This window comes from Stegostoma tigrinum, chromosome 5, assembly GCF_030684315.1.
Source record: "Stegostoma tigrinum isolate sSteTig4 chromosome 5, sSteTig4.hap1, whole genome shotgun sequence".
NCBI classification, from domain to species: Eukaryota; Metazoa; Chordata; class Chondrichthyes; order Orectolobiformes; family Stegostomatidae; genus Stegostoma; species Stegostoma tigrinum.
Genome location: NC_081358.1, coordinates 65,073,693 through 65,093,984, shown reverse-complemented (window position 1 = coordinate 65,093,984; position 20,292 = coordinate 65,073,693). Strand labels below are relative to the sequence as shown.

Genomic DNA, 20,292 nt, shown 5'->3' with positions numbered 1-20,292 from the left:
GAAAACTTTAAACAGAAGCACTGCAAGATATAAATCTATAAAATGTGAGTTCCAAGTCTAAAAATCTTTGTTTCAGCTCTCACAACCTGGGTGAATTAGACATCCAATAGATGTTCATTTTGAGAGGGTAGTACAAACATCATATGCAGAAATTTGTTAACATAATACAATAGTAACTCCACTTCAATAAAGGTCATTCATCATGTAAAGAATAGAGATAGTTCAATGAAAAGTATTAAATAAATGCCAGTGTTATTTTATTCATTTCAGAAATACTGATTCCATTTCTTACTACCATGACTAGCAAGTCTCCTGTTTATTGTTTTTTTTTGTTATCTACAACTGAAAGGACTTATTTGCAGGATAGTCATTATTCTAATGAGTTACTATCTGAGTTGAACACAAATTCATATCTAAACTATTCAATTATCTAGCACAGCTACATGGATGACTAAGAACTTATTGAAAACGTATTTTTAGATACACATGAACCATTGTGTGTTACATATTGGACAAAAAGTAAATTTAATTTCTACAAGGTTCATCACCACCACAAATTCCTCTCCAGCTACAGGTCTGAAGTCGAGAGATGTTGTGGTGATTAAAATCTTAATCCATCAAGATAACAGCTAAGAATATATCAGTTATTCAAAATATAGACACCTACAATAGAGTGAATCTGTTAAGTAATAATCTTAATTCTTAATGGGTCAAATGGCCTTTTCATAACATCAACATTTGTACAGTGCTGTTTTTATATACTGTTAAGTGTAGGGATAAAATTTCTTTATTAACTTTAAATCACATTATAGACATGACAGTTTTCTTGCCAAACCTAACAAAAAGTAGAATTTATTACTTTAAAATACTGTATGTCTAAACAGTTGATACTCCAGGTAGTCAGCAGGCCATATATTGCAACATTAACAGGTTTCCTCCCACCTGTCTTTTTATTTCACTACTCATACTGAGGAGGACCTCTGAATAATCATTAGCGACTCAACGATGAAGAATGGGTACTTCATTAAAAGTGGCTTATGATTATTGCTGGTTTGGAAGGCATATGCATAGTGTGTTGCTGGAGGTTTGCCAACAAATGAATTTTACAGAAAGTAATCACCAACTATAAGATCAGAAACACAGACATCCGAGACCCAGCAACTCAGTACAAGTGAGGGGAAAACCTAACATATGTACTTTAGATACTTTAGGAGGATTGTTAATATATTTAATTTGAGTTTTACCCCTAATTATAATAACAGCTCTCTTAGATGTGAGGTGATCGGAGTGAACAAGGTTTTCCTGTTTTCTTTGGCTGTCCTTACAATGTTATTTTGGTAAGCCCAAAAACCTAGAATATTAGAGTTATTTCTTTATTGTGACAATTGTTAAGTGTTTGTAATATACGATTAGTATCTGAGGACTTATGGTTCTGAAGTAAAGGAAGTGTATTTTAATTTTCTGGTATAAAGATCTGACTTGTTTCCTTTTAAAATCAAGTTCAAAACAACAGTCACAAGTAGTCATGTGATTTCAGGTAAATGACCAATAAGAGTGTCCTGGGGAGATAACTACTAAAAAGGTGTTTTAATAATTTGAGTTACCCCCATAGAGAAACAGACAGAGGTAGGTTCACACAGAACAGGCTCCCTAATAGCAGAGGCGCTGTTTGGAGCAGTCAGGACTGAGGACTACAGTCCTCATCAAGTTGATGAGAGGAAAGTTCCAGAAGCAGAAGGCAGGTGTCCGAGAGGAAAGTATCATGCAAGCTGTTGGCCACGAGTTTGGGGAATGGATCTTGAGTAATAGTGAGCAGAGTTGTCAAAATCCCAGGGCCAGATACTAACTGAAAGTAGCACTTAGCGAATGTGCATAAGTTTGTGGAAAGGAAACAGATTACAGCCCTGCCAGCTGGACAAGAGGCTTCAGCATGGAGACAGGGTGAGTCTTCACTGAGGTTTGAGTGACTGTATGGGCTGGCAGCAATAAAAAGGATGATTTTTAAAAAAGAGTTTGTAATGAGACTGTTCCAATAGTTTTTTTTGTAATAAGCTTTTACATTCTTTTGTTCAAAAGATATTTGACAACTTCCTGTGAATATGTTTGACCTCCATTGCAAACAAAAAGTAAAATAAAACTTATGACCATCAAGACAGGTTTCAACTGGAATCAAAGCACAATGTTCTAACTCAAGCATTTTAGAAAATATGCAGAGTTTTTAAAATTACTATATCACAAATAGGAAGGTTCAAGAAAGGTCCCATAGATATTAACAAGGCCCATTGTAATGTGCTAATACTGTCTTAATTTAAGCTTCCAGAAGATTCATCACCACCACTCCTAGTCACTAGCTAAAAAGAAGGCAAATTTCTCCAGTTGGTATTTTCAGCAAAGAGTTTGGGTGGAATGACATCTCATTTACTACTCATCATTTTAGTGAAATCATCGACAGGGTTCAACTAAAATGAGCAAGCAAGGACTTGTATATTCAGAGTAAATGGGTACTATGATAGTCTGTAATGTAATGAGAAATCCACGTATTTCAGGAGCAGTGTCAAATTTTAAATCAATTTCATGCAGCAAGAAACATTTTTTTCAGTTGACCAACAATTAGGATCTCTCAGGACAATCAAGTATTAACTAACTGCTAAACTGTCAACCATTGTAACTCTGATTGACTGGGCAGAACTTAGCATCTAAATAATTTCAGCGACAAAATTAAAGTGGAAATATTGCATCAATCAGTTGTTAGCAGTTGTGAAAAATACACACACACACACACACACACACACACACACGTCAAAGCTAGGCTTCAGGTTATTTTCATTAAGCAATATTCCACTAAGTAAATGTCCTGAAGAAGCCAATGAGATGAAAAAAAGTTAACACACATTAGGTCACTGAGGATTTGTGGGAAGATCAAATATGTTAACATTTTAGGTGTTATATGACGCTTCTGTCAAATTATACCAAAAAAGTGTCAACTTTTGATCTCTCCCCACAATGCCATAAGCTTATTGGCTGAAATTAAGTTTCTCAAGATCACTTTGGAGTCACAATTGGGTGCATCATTTCCAAGGTGTTTTGCCTCCGATTTCTGATATTTTCAGTTTTTGTTTCAATTCAATTATTTTAGCCTTTTTGAATTTCAATGCAAAAACCTTTTGTACCACTTAAAGCTAACAGCAAACCAATAAAATAGACTGCAACACTTCTTGCTAACTACTTAATTATAATATTTTGTAAACAATGTATGGCTTTTCATTTGTTAAATAGCTTGGAGATTAACAAGCTGATTAAATCATGATCGGTTAGACCAATATCTGCTAATAAAGTAACATGTTTAATCCTTACCTAATTCCAACACTTATTGATAATCAAAACACAATGCTTGAACTACTCAGCAAATCTAGCAGCATCTGTAGAGACAGTTAATCAGAACATATATAATTAACCTGAAACACCAACTCCTTCTCACTTACAAATGATGCCAGCTGTGATGAATTTTCCAGTTTTTAAAATTTTTGACAATGCATATTTGGCTTTTATTGTGTATAATTCAAGAAAACAATTGGTACTCATTATCTTAAAACGGAATGCACTCACCAGCAAGAATGGCATTAAGAAAATCCAAATTAAATCCAGATGGGCATGTTAATCATTTTAAGTACTGATACATATCTGAAGTCTATCTTTTCAAACTATAAGTGCAAAAATGTAAAATTAATTTTTCAGTTCAGATTAGGTGAGATTTTTAAAAGGAATATTGAGTTTGAGGGTTAGCAATAGATAACAATTCCAGAGTCTTCATTTCATCAACGAAAGATGAAATTCAAGTGCATTATGATAAGACAGAAATGAAAGTTAAATATTAGTAATATAAAAGGAGATAAAGATTTAACAAAATCTCTGAAGAAAATCAATCTAATACAGATGTCATAATTTTAAGATTTAGAGTAGACCAAGAATGAATGAATGAAGTGGTTTCCAAAGCAGCAAGTACTGCAAAAAAGCCCAAAATATTTAACTATTCACATTGGCTAAATGTTATTAAAATTCAAAAGAAAGCAAGGAGAATGTGTGATTTATGTAACAAATGAAAAAAGGATTCTATAAAAACATAAATTTGGCATTAGTTTCTACTAGTTGATTTCTCTTCCTGTCAAGGCTCCACATGGATTTCAGAAATCTCCTCTTTTCACTTGCCTCGTTTTAAAATAGAACTTAATTGGAGAATATTCATAACAGAACTTACTTGTTTAGCCTTCAAACCTATAAGCAAATGTAGGTGAATTTATACAATCTTAGATGAATATGCATTATTAGCTTTTGTCAAATATATTGACAGATTGAATATTCAAAGGTGCAGGTGAATACTATTACACAATGCATAAACTACATTCTCACTTGAAACCCAGAATTTAAAAGGAATGCAATTACTAAATTGGAAAACAGAATTCATGCAGGAATTTGTATAACAACATGGTAAATGAATTTTCAATAAAGTCATAGGCAGAGTTTTAAAAAGATACTGTATTGAATATGATGGCACTTAAAGCTTTACAGACTTTAAAAGTGTTTCAGTTTGCATGTAAATTTAATTTACCTATTCACCATAACTTTTTTTGAGCAACTGATTTTAAGAACTGCTTGGTCCTCAGTGCACAGGTATGCCCCCAGTTCAAAAAGGTATTTGATGCCGGTACTCAAAACAAAAAAAAAATCACTTAAGGACCACTAAAAGACCTACTGAAGAACTTTGCAAAATCGTTGCACAAAACAACATGAACGTTGGTTTTAAAATTTAATAGTTTGCTTATTTTTTTAAAAAAGGAAAACACACAGAATATTGCAGTCACTCTGATAACTAAACCTGAAAGATTCTTTTCAATGCCTCAAAGTCACACTTATAAGAACCATCAGTCTTGGCATTGGATGGGGTGTACGGAGTGTATATTCTTTCTATAAATCTTTAGGCTGGTCAGGTTGGTTCTCTCAATGCTGGATTAGATTTAAATCTACTTACTAACCTGTAATGCACATTTATTCTCCATTAGCTGCTACATGGGATGCTCCCATCATGAATAAAGATAGACAGACAGTCTTGTGCTATCAGTCTTTTCCCAGTTTTGCTTGCCTCCTGTGACTATTCACACAGTAACAAAGATATTAGAAGCCATTAATGAGTCTACTGTCCAATTCATTAATATTCCATCTGGATAACTGGCATTATATAAGAGAATATCTGTAAAAAAGATGTCGATAAGAAAGTTGCATCATCTACTGAAAAGCCTGGTGAAAACGTGGTAGTGTCGTTGTGCTTAAGCTAGTCGTGAAGACTGTGGATAAAGGATGAAGAGCATGGAGAGCAATACTGTTGCCAGTTTCATGTGAATCCTGGCTCTGTGATGCAAGAGGAATGAGGGATGGGTGAGGTTCGTCCTGTGTATAACACATTCCAGGATTACCTAAAGAAACTGGTTGATTGTATGCAGTGCTATTAAGTGGCAAGAAACTTAACAACTGAGAAAAGTCCAAGGATGATGAATTCAGAGGTTCACTACGGACAGCTGGGCTTTTTGAAAGTAAAATATCCCCATATCCATCCCCCAGAGACCCTGCCGGCAATTCCAACCCTAGTTTTGAGGGGGATGATTGAGTGTCATGGGAGGAGGAAAGCAAATCACTTTGTAGATCCATTAAGTAACTATCTATTTCATTCTTTAATGGCTGTCCTTTTTCAGGCACTGCAATGGCATATGAGGTAGAACCAAGAAAATATTTTGAGGAGAGTTCTTGAGAAGAGCGAATTGAAGATTCAATTTCTAGTGGGCAACCCATTCCTAAAGGCAATGGTGTGGATACCATTTGGTTTGCTGACCCTAGAGTTTGCATCGTTTGAATATGGGCACTGTAAATATTCATTTGTAAAGCATTTGTAAATGGCCTAGATGTCAGCTCACTGGAAACCACAGACATCACTGGTGTTAGCTCATCTTTTATGGACAATGACGTATTAGAGCTAAATAGATCCATAAAATCTGGTGGTTCAGTTTTCACCTTCAGCAGCTCCTGTGAATGGCTTTTCTTCATGTGGCGTGTCAAGTGGTCCTTCCGACCAAATCTCTGGGCACAGTACTGACAAAGGAAGTCTTTCCTTCCAGTGTGTACTACCATGTGTCTCCGAACATCTTTCCGAGTATAAAAACAACGGTCACAGTGGTCACACTGGTGTTTTTTTTCCTTTGTGCCACTTGACTTGCCAGCATGTGTCCTCAGGTGCTCCAGTAACACACCTGTGCTTTCAAATGTTTGTAAGCACACTTTACAGGTAAGGTCACCACTAGTTGCAGCATGTAGAGCCAGATGACGTTTATAGCCAAGCTTTGTATTGTAGTTTTTCCCACATTCCTCACACTTGAAGGCTTCCTTGTTTGGATCATGAGTCCGTAGATGGTTTTTTAGATGATCTTTACGATGGAACATTTTCTCACAATAAGTACACTTGTGGGTCTTCTGAGGTGAATGGGTGGTCATATGCCTTGAACAGACACAAACTGTTATTGATACTAAATTGATGAATTTAAATACTTGCATAGAAGCACAGCAGCTTTACTAGGTTTGAGTAGGCAATTAAACGTGACTGTATACTCCCAAAACTAATTAAATAGAAAATTTAGATTTAAATAATGCTGTAATCTTCAGCTTATTCATGCACATAAATAATATAAATTTAAGACTGTATTAAAAAGTCTGATTTTATTCAAAGTTCAAAACATGCAATGTTTTATAATTGTCTTAACCCCAAAAACACCGGCAAAAAGTATAAATAAATTTCTGCCAATAAAGACATATATAAACATCTAATTATATATGTTAACAGATATAGTTATAGGCTTTCTAGACGATACTGTTTATATGATTATAATAAGCTGAAATGGTCAGAAAAGCACATGGAAATAAGCTTTTTCCAAACATTATTTCAATAAAACTTGTGTATTGAATTAGTTAACAATTTTTGACAATCTTACCTTCATTGACTTTTTTTAAAAAGTAATCAAGTTATAGTTAAGGGAAAATTATTTTTAAAAAAGCCAAGTTATAAAAGTAAGTGCAAAGGAAATATGCCCCTACATTACTGAAATATTTTGACCAAGTTATTATTTGCATTGAAAAGTAATACCCTCAAAGAAAAACAAAAGTAGACTTAAATAGAAAGAAAGATATATACGGTTAAAAAAATGTATGGGTTATTAGTTTACATGCAAAATAAAGACAATTACTTAAACTAAAAATAAAGGCTTCTGTACCATTACAGAAGGAAGTAAACAAGGGTCAGATAATGGAGAATACTTTTGTATAATATTTAATAAATAGGCAAGTCCCAAAAAATTTAAAGCTTCAAATATTTTGAACATTTATATATGCACACCTCAGTAATCAAATGTAGGGAATTAAACTAGTTTCATCTGCTTTTTATGTACTAATTTTCAAATAATGGTTTTACATTCAATAGCAAATATGCATAACATTCATAATGCAAATAGTTTTAAGGATCAGAAAGTGAAATATTAAAAAATATTGATTTCCTCTTAGTACAACTCAAGTGTTAGGGTAATATTTTGGAAGCAAAACCTCTTTCCATTTGATTTGGGATTCAGGCAGGGTAGATCATTTCCGAATGACAAGTGATAAGGAGCTTTACTAAGATACATAAATAAATTAGCACATTTAACATATTTCCTTAGATATTGAGTAATTCGTTCGTGGAAATGAGGGCACCTCTGTCTACGCCACATTTATTGCACATCCCTAATTGCCCAGAGAGCTGTTAAGAGTTAACAGCATTGCTGGAGGCACATGTAGATGACAATTAGGGAACCAGATGGATATTTCCAACAGTCAACAACTGATTCGTGGCTATCATTGGACTTTTAATTCCAAACTCTCTCTTTTTAAAATTGAAATCAAATTCCATCATCTGCTGTGGCAACATTCAAATCTGGGTCCCTAGGACCCATTACCTGGCTCTCTTGGTTGATAAAGGAACAAATCTTCAAATTCTTGCACATGAACTCAAGGCATTTACACTAAAGTCCTCTCTCCAAATTGAAGTATTAATCTATTTGAGCCTTCTACTTTAACATGGGGTGAAATGTTTTAAAAATATTAAGCATCTGTATCTTCAACAAAACATGTTTGCAACAAAATAGAAGCATACCTTGTTTCCAAATAGGTTGGTAAAAATTGAATTTTATCAAAAGCATATTTATTTCAAATATAATTTTAGTTTTAAAACCAAAAAGGAAAACTAAAAGAAAAATCACAGATTTTCTATGCAGTATGAGGACAGAACTGGAGAAGTTAGACTGTTTGAGGGTAAATTTACATTTAACATGTGGGAGTCAGTTGATCAGAATTCAGGACTGGCACGTTCTTGAGAGGCTGAAAAATAAGGAAGGCAAGATTTGGGAATCTTGGATGACAAAATATCGACAAGTTAGTCAAAAAGGAAAAAAGGAAGGTTTAGGAAACTGAAATGAAACAAGACCCTTGAGTGTCAAGGAACTAGAAAAGAACTTAAGGAATTAGGAGGGCGAGAAGGCTGAAATGTCCTTGGCAAGTAGGGATAGAGAGAATCCCAAGATATTTTATACAGATATTAGGAGCAAGGGTTAGTACATTCAAGGATAAAAGGAGGGAATTTATGCTCGGAGCCAGAAGAAATGGGCAGTCCTTAATGAGTACTTTGCATCAGTATCCACGATGGACAGGGAAATGGGTGATAGTAAGATTAGGGAGGAATATGATAATATTCTGGGGCATGTCAATATCAAAGGTGGTGGTTTTAGGTGTCTTGAAAAACATTAAGTCCCCAGGGCCTAATGGGATCTAGCCTAGGATACTGAAAATCCCAGAAGACTGGTGAATAGCCCATGTTATTTCCTTTAAGAAGATAATCAAATAAATCATAGGCATTGAGGTTTACATTAGTGGTAGGGAAACTGTTGGAGAAGATTTTTCAAGACGGGATTTACTCGCATTTGAAGAATGGTCTTATTAGGGATAGTCAGCATGGCTTTATGCGGGCGAAGTCTTGTCTGAACTCTATTCAGTTGTCTGTGACGAATGTGCTCTGGAAGGATCTGTGCGAAGTCCTCTGCCTGAGTTTGCTTTATTACATACCTTTATAATACATAAAATAATCTCATGAACAAATTGTTTTCAGCTGACATGAAAATCAGTGTAGTTGTGGAGAGTGATGAAGGCTAAAGGACATAGCAGGATATAGACCAGGACGCACATGGAGACTTTGGAAAGGGTGATAAAGCAGCTTACCAGGATGTTGCCTGGATTGGAATACAGCAGCTATAAGGGGAGTTTAGTAAGAACAAGCCAAGTTTATCTACAGTGTCAAAGGCTGGTGGGTGGACGCGACCTGACAAAAAGTGTATAACATTGAGAGAGGCATGGATAGGGTGGACAGCTGGAGTCTTTCAATGCACACTCCACACCCACCACACCCTCCACCCCACCACTACCGCCCCAAAGGTGGAAATATCAAATACAAGGGAGCATAGGTTTAAAGTGATAACGGTAAAAAAAAATTTAAAAGATGACTGCGAGGCAAGTTTTCTTTTCTGAAAAAGTTTGGTAGGTGCCTGGAACACACTGCCAGGGCAAGCGGTAGAAGCAGATATAATATTAAAATTAAGAAGGTACTTAGGCATAGTATTATGAATTAGTATGGAATACAGGGACATGGACTACATACAGGCAAATGGGATTAGAGTAGAATGACATCATGGTCAACAAAAAGTGGTGGCCTAAGGGCCTGCGTCTGTACTGTACTAATTTATATTCTTTACAATGCTTCAACCATTATTTTCTAATCAAGTTGCATGTAAAAGAAATTTATCAAATTTTATTTTAAACTATAAAGGAATTGGTTTAGTTTATTTTTACAGTAAATACAATATTTAAAACATGGCCAAGGAATACTGTTTTAAAAAAATGTTAATGCAACACACTAGATTGGAATCACAAATTCTGAGAAAAGCAACTGAAGAGTTGTATTGGAGACATAATGGATTCTCCAGCATCTGCAGTTCTCAACATAACATGTGTGGGGCTGGATGAACACAGCAGGCCAAGCAGCATCTTGGGAGCACAAAAGCTGATGTTTCATCAGAAAAGAGTTGTATTGCTTTATTAGCCTACAATTGTTTTTTGCGCGAGCAGATTTACTACTGTTAGATGGGCTGGTTTGAAAATGTGGTGTCAGCATTGAGATTTGGCTTCTTGCTGAGTTTCATATTCTTGTAGGTTACCATGTGTGTGAACAGATGATTACTTGTAAAACAGATTACATTTATAGAACAGGAACAGAAATTAGCCATTTTATCTTTTGTCTCTCTTTGGCCATTTAGTGGGACCATGAGTGATCCGAGATGCTTGCTTGTCTCATTTCCCTTAATATTTCTGGATTAATTTTAACAATGCATCCTTTTAAATAATACTTTTTGATGTATTAAAACTGCTAATGTTTTGAAAAGGACTGAAACAATAAAAACTTAGAGGGGAAAAAAAGACAAAAATGCTGAAATATTCAATAACGTCTTAGTGTAAAGTTTACAATTTGGGCACAACTTGTGACAAAATTACAAACTGCACCTGAAATTGTGGGATGTTATTCACTTCTCCAACATTCTGTTCAAATTTGCATTGAACCAGTGCAATTGGGTAGTGTTTCAGAATAACATCTTAAAAAGTATCCCTTCCATACCAGTCATAGGGACCAGGGATGGCAACATCCCTCAAGAAAATGAAAAGACATACAACTTAAAATGGAATTGTCAGGGGAAAAGAAAAGGTGTTGTCAGGAGTGATTTGTTTATCACTTGAGAGTTGCACAATTTTACATAGCTGAAAATGACTTAAGTATTTAAGATTTAAAGTGCCCGTTGGTGGACTTGCACCTAATTCTCTTCCACTCAATTCCAGTCCTGCAGGTGGGTGAAATGGATACACCAGTCACTAATTTAGGGTCCTCCTACAGCAGGAGATAGTATCCCAACATCTGTACTAGGAGGCATGGGTTCCAATCCCACCTGCTCGAGATGTGTAATGTTATCTCTGAACAAGTTGTCTAGAAAAATTGTTAAATTCAGAAAAATAAATCTGTTAAAAAGGACACTCTGTTGTGGTGTGGTGGTAGTGGTCCAGTGGCAGGAACAAGGGTCCTGGGTTCAGGTACCCCCTGCACAAGGTATCTAATAACATCTTTGAACAGGTGGATTGGAAAGATGTTAATTTTTTTCATTTAACCATTATTTTTGGTTGGGGCATTGGCAAGTGACAGCTTGATTAGTTGATTAGTTTTGCAGGTGGGGGCCAGCTTCAAGACCAATGTATTTTAAAGTTTCTTGTATATTTCTTGTTATTTTATGTGCATTAGTTTGGTCTGCTTTAGAAGTATCTAGCAGAAACTCCTGCTATTTCAATATATTCAATTATGTTTGAATTCAATAGTGATTAGATGTCGTTTGAGAATCTCCACACATTTGTTTAAAATACAGTAAAAACTAATTAGAACAATAACAGTATCTTAAAAGTAACTCAATCTGACAGCAACACCTAGTTAGATGTCCTTTGTCTCATGTCAAAGTGAACCTATACATTTTTTAGAACCAGTGCCCAGTTTCAGCCTAATTATTTGGACATCAGCATTTTGAAATACTTGGCCAAAAATGTATTTCTTTCATCAATCCAATTTAATGCAGACACTTTCAAAGCCTATAGTGAAATGATTTAGGTAAATTTAGTAGCATGCAATTGTTTAGTTTAGATCGAGCCCAAATTTGAAATTTGGTCTGCAAAATGTAGTGTGCTATAGTGCCAACGTGGTAGTCTAGTGGTTAGGAATCAGTGCGCTCACCGCTGTGGCCCAGGTTTGATTACTGGTCAGGGAACGCGAGCTTTCCTCGTCCAATTTAAGGCAGCACGGTGGCTCAGTGGTTCGTACTGCTGCCTCACAGTGCCAGGGACCCATGTTTAGTCCACAGAGGGTGGAATTTTCCATGTGGAGTTTGCACGTTCTCCACATGTCTGGGTGGGTTTCCTCCAGTTGCTCTGGTTTTCTCCCACAGTCCAAAGATGTGCAGGCTTTGTGGATTAGCCACACTAGTTTGTCCAGTGTTCAGGGATGTGTATATTAGGTGATGGGATGCTCAGAGGGTCAGTGTTGACTTGTCAGGCCGAAGGGCCTGTTTCCACACTGTAGGAACCCTCTGATGAAATATCCCTAATATTGCTGTAAAATCGTAATAATTCCTATAATGTATCAAATTTTCCATACCTCAGTAGCTTATATTTAGACACAAATGCCTTGGTACAGGCTTCGTGTGAACACTTGTAGGGTCTTTCGCCGGTGTGCGAATACGAATGCACTTTCAATTTCTCAACACTAGTGAAGATTTTTCCACACAACTGACAAGGAAAGGATTTTCTCGATTTGATGTCACTTTGTTTACGTTTCCCCACTAGAACCTTCTGAGTATCCTTTACTTCTAAAAGATCACCAGGGATGACAGTAGCCATTGCAGTCTACAGAATGCCTGATCTCTGGACAAGAGTTTGGCCCAGTTGTACTGATGTAAATGGACTTCTTTTTCTTCTTTCTGATGTTTCATGTGTTCAACACATTTGGCACTTAGAACCTATAAACAGTAAAAGGTGTTGAGTGTTTCATAAATTGTTTCAGTGTGTAGTGTGACTGAACTGATTTCAGCAAACAAAATTCTTACTTTGTCAATTGCATTTCTATAGTACTTATTCAACTCAAACCACATCTGGAATAATGTTTTAATGGCTCATAGTAAATCATCGAACAAAACGCACTTCTAATTCTTTACAGTCTTTCAAAGGAAATAAAATCCTCTTTCTCCTGTGTACTTTGATATATTTATTCACATTTATTACTGGATGCAATCTGTTTCAGCATCTTGCTCCAGTATTTTCACTTAATCAGAGTTTTATTCAAACGTGAATCAAACAGAAATTGCCGGTAACACTCAGCAGGTCTGGCATCTGTAGTGAGAAATCAGTAAATGTGGAGTCCAGTGACACTTGTTCAGAACTTCGATTTTGTTTCTGATTTCCAGCATTGATGTTTACAGTACTGTGGAAGTCTGTTAGGTCCATTGTGTCTTCATTGCTACTGCTAAAGCAATTGCACATAACCCCAAATATGAAATAATGCAGATCCTGGGAATCTGAAATATGAACAGGAAATGCTGCTAATTCTGACCAGTTCTGATTGCTGAGAGATAGTAAGAATTGCCGATGCTGGAGTCAGATAACAGCGTGGAGCTAGAGGAACACAGCAAAGCAGGCTGCCGAGAGGCAGGAAAGCTTCATCAGAAGTGGCAATGTTAAAATGGTGATACCGATTACCTATTTCTATATGCAGAATCAAGCACACAGATTTAAAAATCTCTGCATGTGATAATTTAGTCTCAACTACAGTTTGCATCCTTGTTATAATCCTAGTGAATCTACAATGCATGTTCTTGATAGCTTTAAATATCCTTCTTGTAAATGGGGCATTTAAAACTGCACAAAATACTTAACTGTATCCTAATTAATATTTTGCATATATTCATTACTCTTTGATGTACTGAATGCCTCCGATAGTGTATATAAACATCCTTCCCTCTTTCCTATTGGCACTACGCTTTAATTATATATTTTTCCCCTTCAAAGATAATCCTTAAATTGTTTCTGTCTGCTTGCTCATTCCACAATCTTATCATCCTGAAGTCCTCTTCATTATTTGCTAAGTTTTTGTTGATATACTGATGATATGCTTTCTTCTAAAAATTCATTCACAAGGATCTTTGCATCATTGGCCGGTCCAGCATTTACCACCCTCCCTTAACTGCCCAGCAAACAGTTAAATGTCAACCACTTTGCTGTGGGTCTGCAGTCACAAGGAGGCCAAACCAGGTAAAGGGCAGAGTTTCCTTCCCTAAAAAGGGCACTGGTGAACCACTTGGGTTTTTCAAACAAACAAACAAACAAACAAACAACCTACATTAGTTTCATGGTCATCTTTAGAATCTCAATTCCAGATATCTACTATGGTAGGATTCAAACCCAGAGATACTGAGATTATTCTTCTTTTATCAAATTCAAATCATCAACGCGCAAATACTATTTCTGTTGCTGTTTATGTTTGCTTGCTCAAGTCTTCTAAAACTGTGACTTTAACCACTCAAGAGGGGTCAAGGACAATAAACAGTTTTTCAATGTACAAGTACCCCTTCAAAATCACTCCCCATCCTAATTGAAGCTATTGTTATTCCTTCACTGTTGCTGGTCAAAATCTTGGGTTTGGAACACAACTCTTTTCCTAACAGCACTGTGGGTTTTATTGTAATAGACTGCAGAGGTTAGAAGGTATGGCGCACCACCAGTTTCAGGATAATTAATGACACTCACAGTCCAAGAACAAATAATAAAAAGTTCCATGATAATATTCATTGAAGAGGGCTTTGTTAGTCAATGCATCATAAATAATGTACGAGGAATATTTTCTTATTTCAAACTCAGTTGGTTTTGTTGTAGGTAGTGAATGAAACAGGTTGAGAGAGAATGGAACCAAATGGAGGCAAGTTTAGTTTGGGAAACTTGGTCAGCATGGACGAATTGGACTGAAGGACTGACTCTAAACATGCCCTTTTTCTAAAAATTTTTCACTCGATGTGGACATTACTATCCTGTTCCAGCAATTATTGTCCATCAGCATCCTATTCAGACCCAGTCCACCGCCCTATCCATGTAATCTTGCATTTATTATGGCTAATCCACCTAATCTACAATCTCTGGACACTACGGGGGAATTTTGCTTGACCAATCTACACACTTTTTTTGGGCTGTGGAAGGAAATGAGCACCAAGCAGAAACCCACACAGACACGAGAATGTGCAAACTCCACACAGACAGACATCTGAGCCTGGAATCAAACCCTGTGAGGCAGCAGTGCTAACCACTGAATCACCATGCGGTCTGTCTTTTTTTGAATCACTGCAGTCCACTGGGATTAGGTATACCCACAGTACTGGTAGAAAGTTTTAAGAATTGAATGCAGCAACAGCGATATAGTTCCAAGTTAGCATCGTCAACTGCTTACAGGGACACTTGCAGGCGGTCACGATCTCATCCTTCTATAATCCTCCTCTGCTAGGTTAGAGGTGCGGTGCGGTTTAGCAAGGTAGCTTCTAATGATGCTTGGTAAGTTACTGCACTACATTTTCTACCTAGGACGCGTTAAAGCCACTGTGCATCAGTTTTAGAGGATGTTGAAGATCACAAGTGGATTGCCAATCTTGGAGGCTGTTTTGTCCAGAATAGTGTCAAGCTACTTGATTATTATTAGAGCAGCACTCATTCAGACAAATGGGCAGTATTCCATCACACTCCTGACATCTGCAGTGCAAACAGTGGACAAGTTTCAGGAGAGTCAGGAGTTGAGTTACCTAGCTGAAAAAATTTGAGGTCTCTAATGTTTTCGCTTTTTTAAAACCACAATATTAATATGGCTGGTCCAGTTCAGTTTCTGGTCAATGATAACTTCCAGGATTTTGATGGTGGAGATTCAGTGATGGTAAGGTCATCGAAAGTCCGGGGAAGATGGCTATATTTTGTCTTGTTCAAGATGTTGATTAGCTGGCACTTGCACGTGAACGTTACTTGCCACTCATCAGCCCAAGCTTTAGTGTTGTCACATCTTACTGCAGTGCACGAAGAGTTGTGAATGGTGGTGAACATGTGCAATCAAAGAACATTCCCACATCTGACATCAAGGAGGGAAAATTATTAATAACACAGTTGAAGATGATTGAGCCAAGGGCACTTGCAAGAAATGTCCCAGGTGTCTCAAATGTTCTCAGATTTCAATGAAAGTTTGCATGCAGCTTAAACACACAGCCAATTTGCAAGTATCAGTTTCGTGAAAGTGAAAATATTTTTCAAATAAATAATAATAAGAACTGACTTATTTCAATAACATGTAGTTACCCACAGACCTGGGTAACAGTTCTGAGAATGTTCCATCAAGCATATTAAGAGGATAGGTGATCTATTCATCCATTATTTTACCAATTCACTACCTGGATTTTTATTTCTATGTGGCACACTTACTTACAATGTTGTCTCTCATCATTCAAAAAAAAGTGTTTTTGTTCTACAATTATTATGGGGCTAGGGGAGAGGTTTACCTGTTCAAAATGATTTTCTTCCTAGTACGACACATGACGAAAATTCCACTTTCCATAGTGGAACTCTGTTTCAGGCTCACTTTGTTTTGTGCAGTCGCTCTTTGCCCAAGGTTTCTGCAAATCATGAATCTAGAACCTGAGGGCAGAAGTCAAAAGTTGATGTCAAATGCACAAATCAAGCATTCCTGAAATGTACTTCTAAATAAACAAAAAACAGCTTGGGAAATTTTAATATAGAATGGGGACATGATGATGCTTTTGCAGGTTCGTTCTTACAAGTTTAGAAACAAAAAACAATTGGCAATGAGAAACACCGCAGCATTTTGGAAAGTAAACAGAATTAGAATTAGAATGTAGAATAGTATCTACAGATGCTTAGTGACATTTTCCAGAAAAATCTGGGTTTACATATATAAATTTATAAATGTTGCAGAGGTGGTAAATCTGAAAGAAAGATCAGAGTGATAGCAACAGCAGCTTATATTTAGACTAGATTGCACTCTGATATAATCTGACAGTGGCAATAACAAGTCTTTGTCAGAATCACAGAATGAGGCTATTCTGCCCATCATGCTTTGCCTGCTCTTTGCCACACTAACAATTGAACCCAGTCCTATACACATACCCCAAAAGCGCTGTCTAATTTTGAGTTCTAATATTTTCCCAATTCCCTTTTGAATATTAATACTTTTTAAACATTACTACCAGTACCCTTTTCATTTAGATCATAACCACTCACTGAGATTTTTAAAAATTGTTTCCTCTAATTTGCAGTTGCTGCATTCATCAGGTTCTCTTTTGTTAAATGTGCAAGAATACTTCCCATTTGCCAGAGCTCTGGCACTATTGCATATTTAATAAGGTTTAAAAGCTTGCTTCACAACTTCCACGTTTTTGCCATCAGGACATCTAGCACCTTCTAGACTGGAGAAGGATCCAACTGTTGTGGTCTAAGTGGATATTAATGACATAGGGAAAATGAGGAAGGAGATTCTGTTGAGGGATTACAAGCAGCTTGGGCTAATTTAAAAAGCAGAAACCCAAAGATCATAATCTTTGGATTTCTCCCTGAACTATATGCAAATTGACATATGGCAGATAAAATGAAAGATAAATGTATGGCTGAAAGATTGATGTGGGAAAAGCTCTGGCACCACTACCAGGCAAAGAGGGACAGACTTCATTTGAACCACATTGGAAAACAATGAAGACATGCAAAGAGGACACTAACTGTGGAGAGAACAATGTATGATTTCAGTCAGCATACTGGCAATACAAATCAGAATGGACAGGGCTGACATAGAAGTCGAATTTGTACATTGCATCAGGACTTGCTTCTTAGAGCGCTATGTTGCAGAATTACTTGGGAACAGGCTATTTTAGATCTAGCGATGCTTAAATCAGGCAGGATTAATAGAGATCTCATAATTAAGGATCTTGTAGTGGACAGCAATCACAATATAGAAAAATTTCAAATTCAATCTCAAACCAGTGCCCTTATTGAAATTGAGGACAATGACAGAGGAATGGAGAAAACAGTTGTCTAAAGCAGTTTCAGAGATAGTAGGAACTGCAGATACTGGAGAATCTGGGATAACAAGGTGGAGAGCTGGATGAACACAGCAGGCTAAGGTGCAGAGGAACAGGAAAGTTGACGTTTTGGGCCTAGACCGCAAACGTCAGCTTTCCTGCTCGTCAGATGCTGCTGTGTTCATCCACCTCTACACCCTGTTATCTCAGTTGTCTAAAGAAGCCTGGGATAAAAGTGCAAGAGGAAAGTATGAGGATGAGCAGTGGCAGACATGTTAGCAAATACTTCTTAATGTTCAGTAAAACTTGACCAGCCAAAGAAGGGGGAATTCAGTGAGAAGGATGAACCTCGTATTATTAACAATAATATCAAATCATAAACAAAAGTACATAATGCAGTGAAAACTAGTGGTTGGTAAGAGGATTTTTATGAAAGCAATTTGGCAAAAACAAATTGCAAGAGCTTCTACTGATTTTAAAAAATTAAGAACACTTACGCAAGTGTGGGGAGCTTGAAGGATGCAAATGGGGAATTAATAATGGGGAACAGGGAAATGAAAAATAGCAAACCAATATTTTGCATCAGTTTTCACACTGGAAGAAGCTATAAGCATCCCAAAGATGGTTAAGGTGGTGTTTAACATGCTAGCCTTCGTTGCTCAGACCTTTTAATACAGTAGTTGGGAAGTCATGTTGAGATTGTACAGGACATTGGCGAGGCCTTGTCTGGAGTACTGTGTCCAGTTCTGGTCACACTGCTGTAGGAAGGATATTATTCAGCTAGGGAGGGGTCAGAAGAAATTTACCAGGATGTTGCTAGATATGGAAGGCTTGAGTTATAAAAGGCTGGATAAGCTGAGATTTTCCACATAGGAATCCAGGAGGTTGAGAGAACTTTTTTTCCATTAAAGGTTTATAAAATCATGAGGGGTGTAGATAGAGTTAATGGTGTCTTTTCCCTGTGATGTGGGTTTCAAGAATAGGAAGCATATTAAGGTGCAAGGGGACAGATTTTAAAAAAAAGGGGCAATTTTTTATTTTTTTAAACGAAAAAAAAGTGGTTTGTGTTTGGAATGAACTTCAAAAAGTGGTGGGATGTGGGCACAGTTACAATGCTTAAAAGACACTATGATAAGCACGTAAATAGCAAAAGTTTAGAAGGATATGGACTAGGAACAGGCAGGTTAGACTACTTAGTTTGGGATTATGTTCTACATGGACTAGTTGGACTGAAGGGTCTGTTTCCATGTTGTCTGACTCATAGATAAGAACAGTGTTAAGCGAAGGAAGGATGTTAAGTCTTTATCATGAGGGAAAAGGTTTTTGATAAACAGAACAAAAGGCAAACATGTCACTAGGACCTGACGATCTGTATCTTTGAGCCATGCATTCAAAAAGGAAGTGGCTGCTGAGATAGTAAGCATTGGTTGAAATATTCCAAAATTTACTGGATTCCACAGGGCCTGTAGCAGATTGTTTCAGAAATAGTAAGAACTGCAGATGCTAGAGAATCTGAGATAACAAGGTGTAGAGCTGGATGAATACAGCAGGCCATGCAGCATCAGAGGAGCAGGAATGCTGACGTTTCAGGCTTAGACATTGTGTTCATCCAGCTCTACACCTTGTTATCCCTGTAGCAGATTAGCAGTTTTCCAATGTAATGGCCCTGTTCAAGAAGGGAGACAGACAGAAAACAGGAAACCTATTAGCCTAAATCTGTTATAACACGGTGTGAGGCTGGATGAATACAGCAGGCCAAGCAGCATCAGAGTAGAAGAAAAGGTTGACGTTTCGAATCGGGACTCTTCTTCAGAACGAAGAATGAAGGGTCCCGAACCGAAACGTCAGGCTTTCCTGCTCCTCTGATGCTGCTTGGCCTGCTGTATTCATCCAGCCTCACACCGTGTTATAACAGATCCTCCAGCATTGGCAGTTCATGCTATCTCTAACAGCTTAAATCTGTAGCTGATGCTAGAATTCATAAGACAGACAAACTTGGACATTTAGAAAAGCTTACCACTGTCAAAAATAGTTTTGTGAAAGGGAAATCATGTTTGACAAATTTGCCAGAGTTCTTTGAGGATATAACATGCAGAGTTGATAACGAGGAATTAGTACGTGGCAGGTATTTGAATTTTCAAAAAGCATTCAATAAAAGGTACAACATTAAAAATTATTGCACATGAAAGCAGCTCAGTTTTGTGGATAATTAGCATGAATTGAGAATTAATTAACGTACAGAAGATTGAATCGTGATTAATTGGGCTTGTTCAGATTGCACCGATGTAATCAGTGTATCACAAGGATCAGTCGGACGGCCTTAACTATTTACTTATCTATATTAATGGCTAGGAATAAGGGACAGATTTGTTGTTGATGCAAAAATAGGGTATGTTGTGACATTGGCATAAAAAGGTATCTACAAGAGGTTATGATTAGATTGAGGTACAGGGCAAAATCTTGGCAGATGGAGTTTAATGTA

The 20,292-nt window shown here is 36.9% G+C and overlaps 1 protein-coding gene across 10 annotated transcripts in view; it reads right to left on the bottom strand.

Annotated features, from left to right (window-relative positions):
- Positions 1-235: 235 nt before the first annotated feature.
- The window catches only part of plag1 (pleiomorphic adenoma gene 1), a 125,522-nt gene continuing 105,465 nt past the window's right edge, over positions 236-20,292 (bottom strand). For 6 of the 10 annotated variants that reach the window (XM_059646035.1, XM_048529576.2, XM_048529575.2 and 3 more), the window contains 3 exons: positions 16,281-16,416; positions 12,359-12,719; positions 236-6,541 (listed from right to left, as the gene is read on the bottom strand). In XM_059646035.1, coding sequence (XP_059502018.1) covers positions 5,281-6,541; positions 12,359-12,600 — 1,503 coding nt within the window. In that variant the 5' untranslated portion in view covers positions 12,601-12,719; positions 16,281-16,416 and the 3' untranslated portion in view covers positions 236-5,280. The remainder of the gene's footprint in view (positions 6,542-12,358; positions 12,720-16,280; positions 16,417-20,292) is intronic. The other 4 variants (XM_048529580.2, XM_048529579.2, XM_048529582.2 and 1 more) reach the window with 1 other exon arrangement.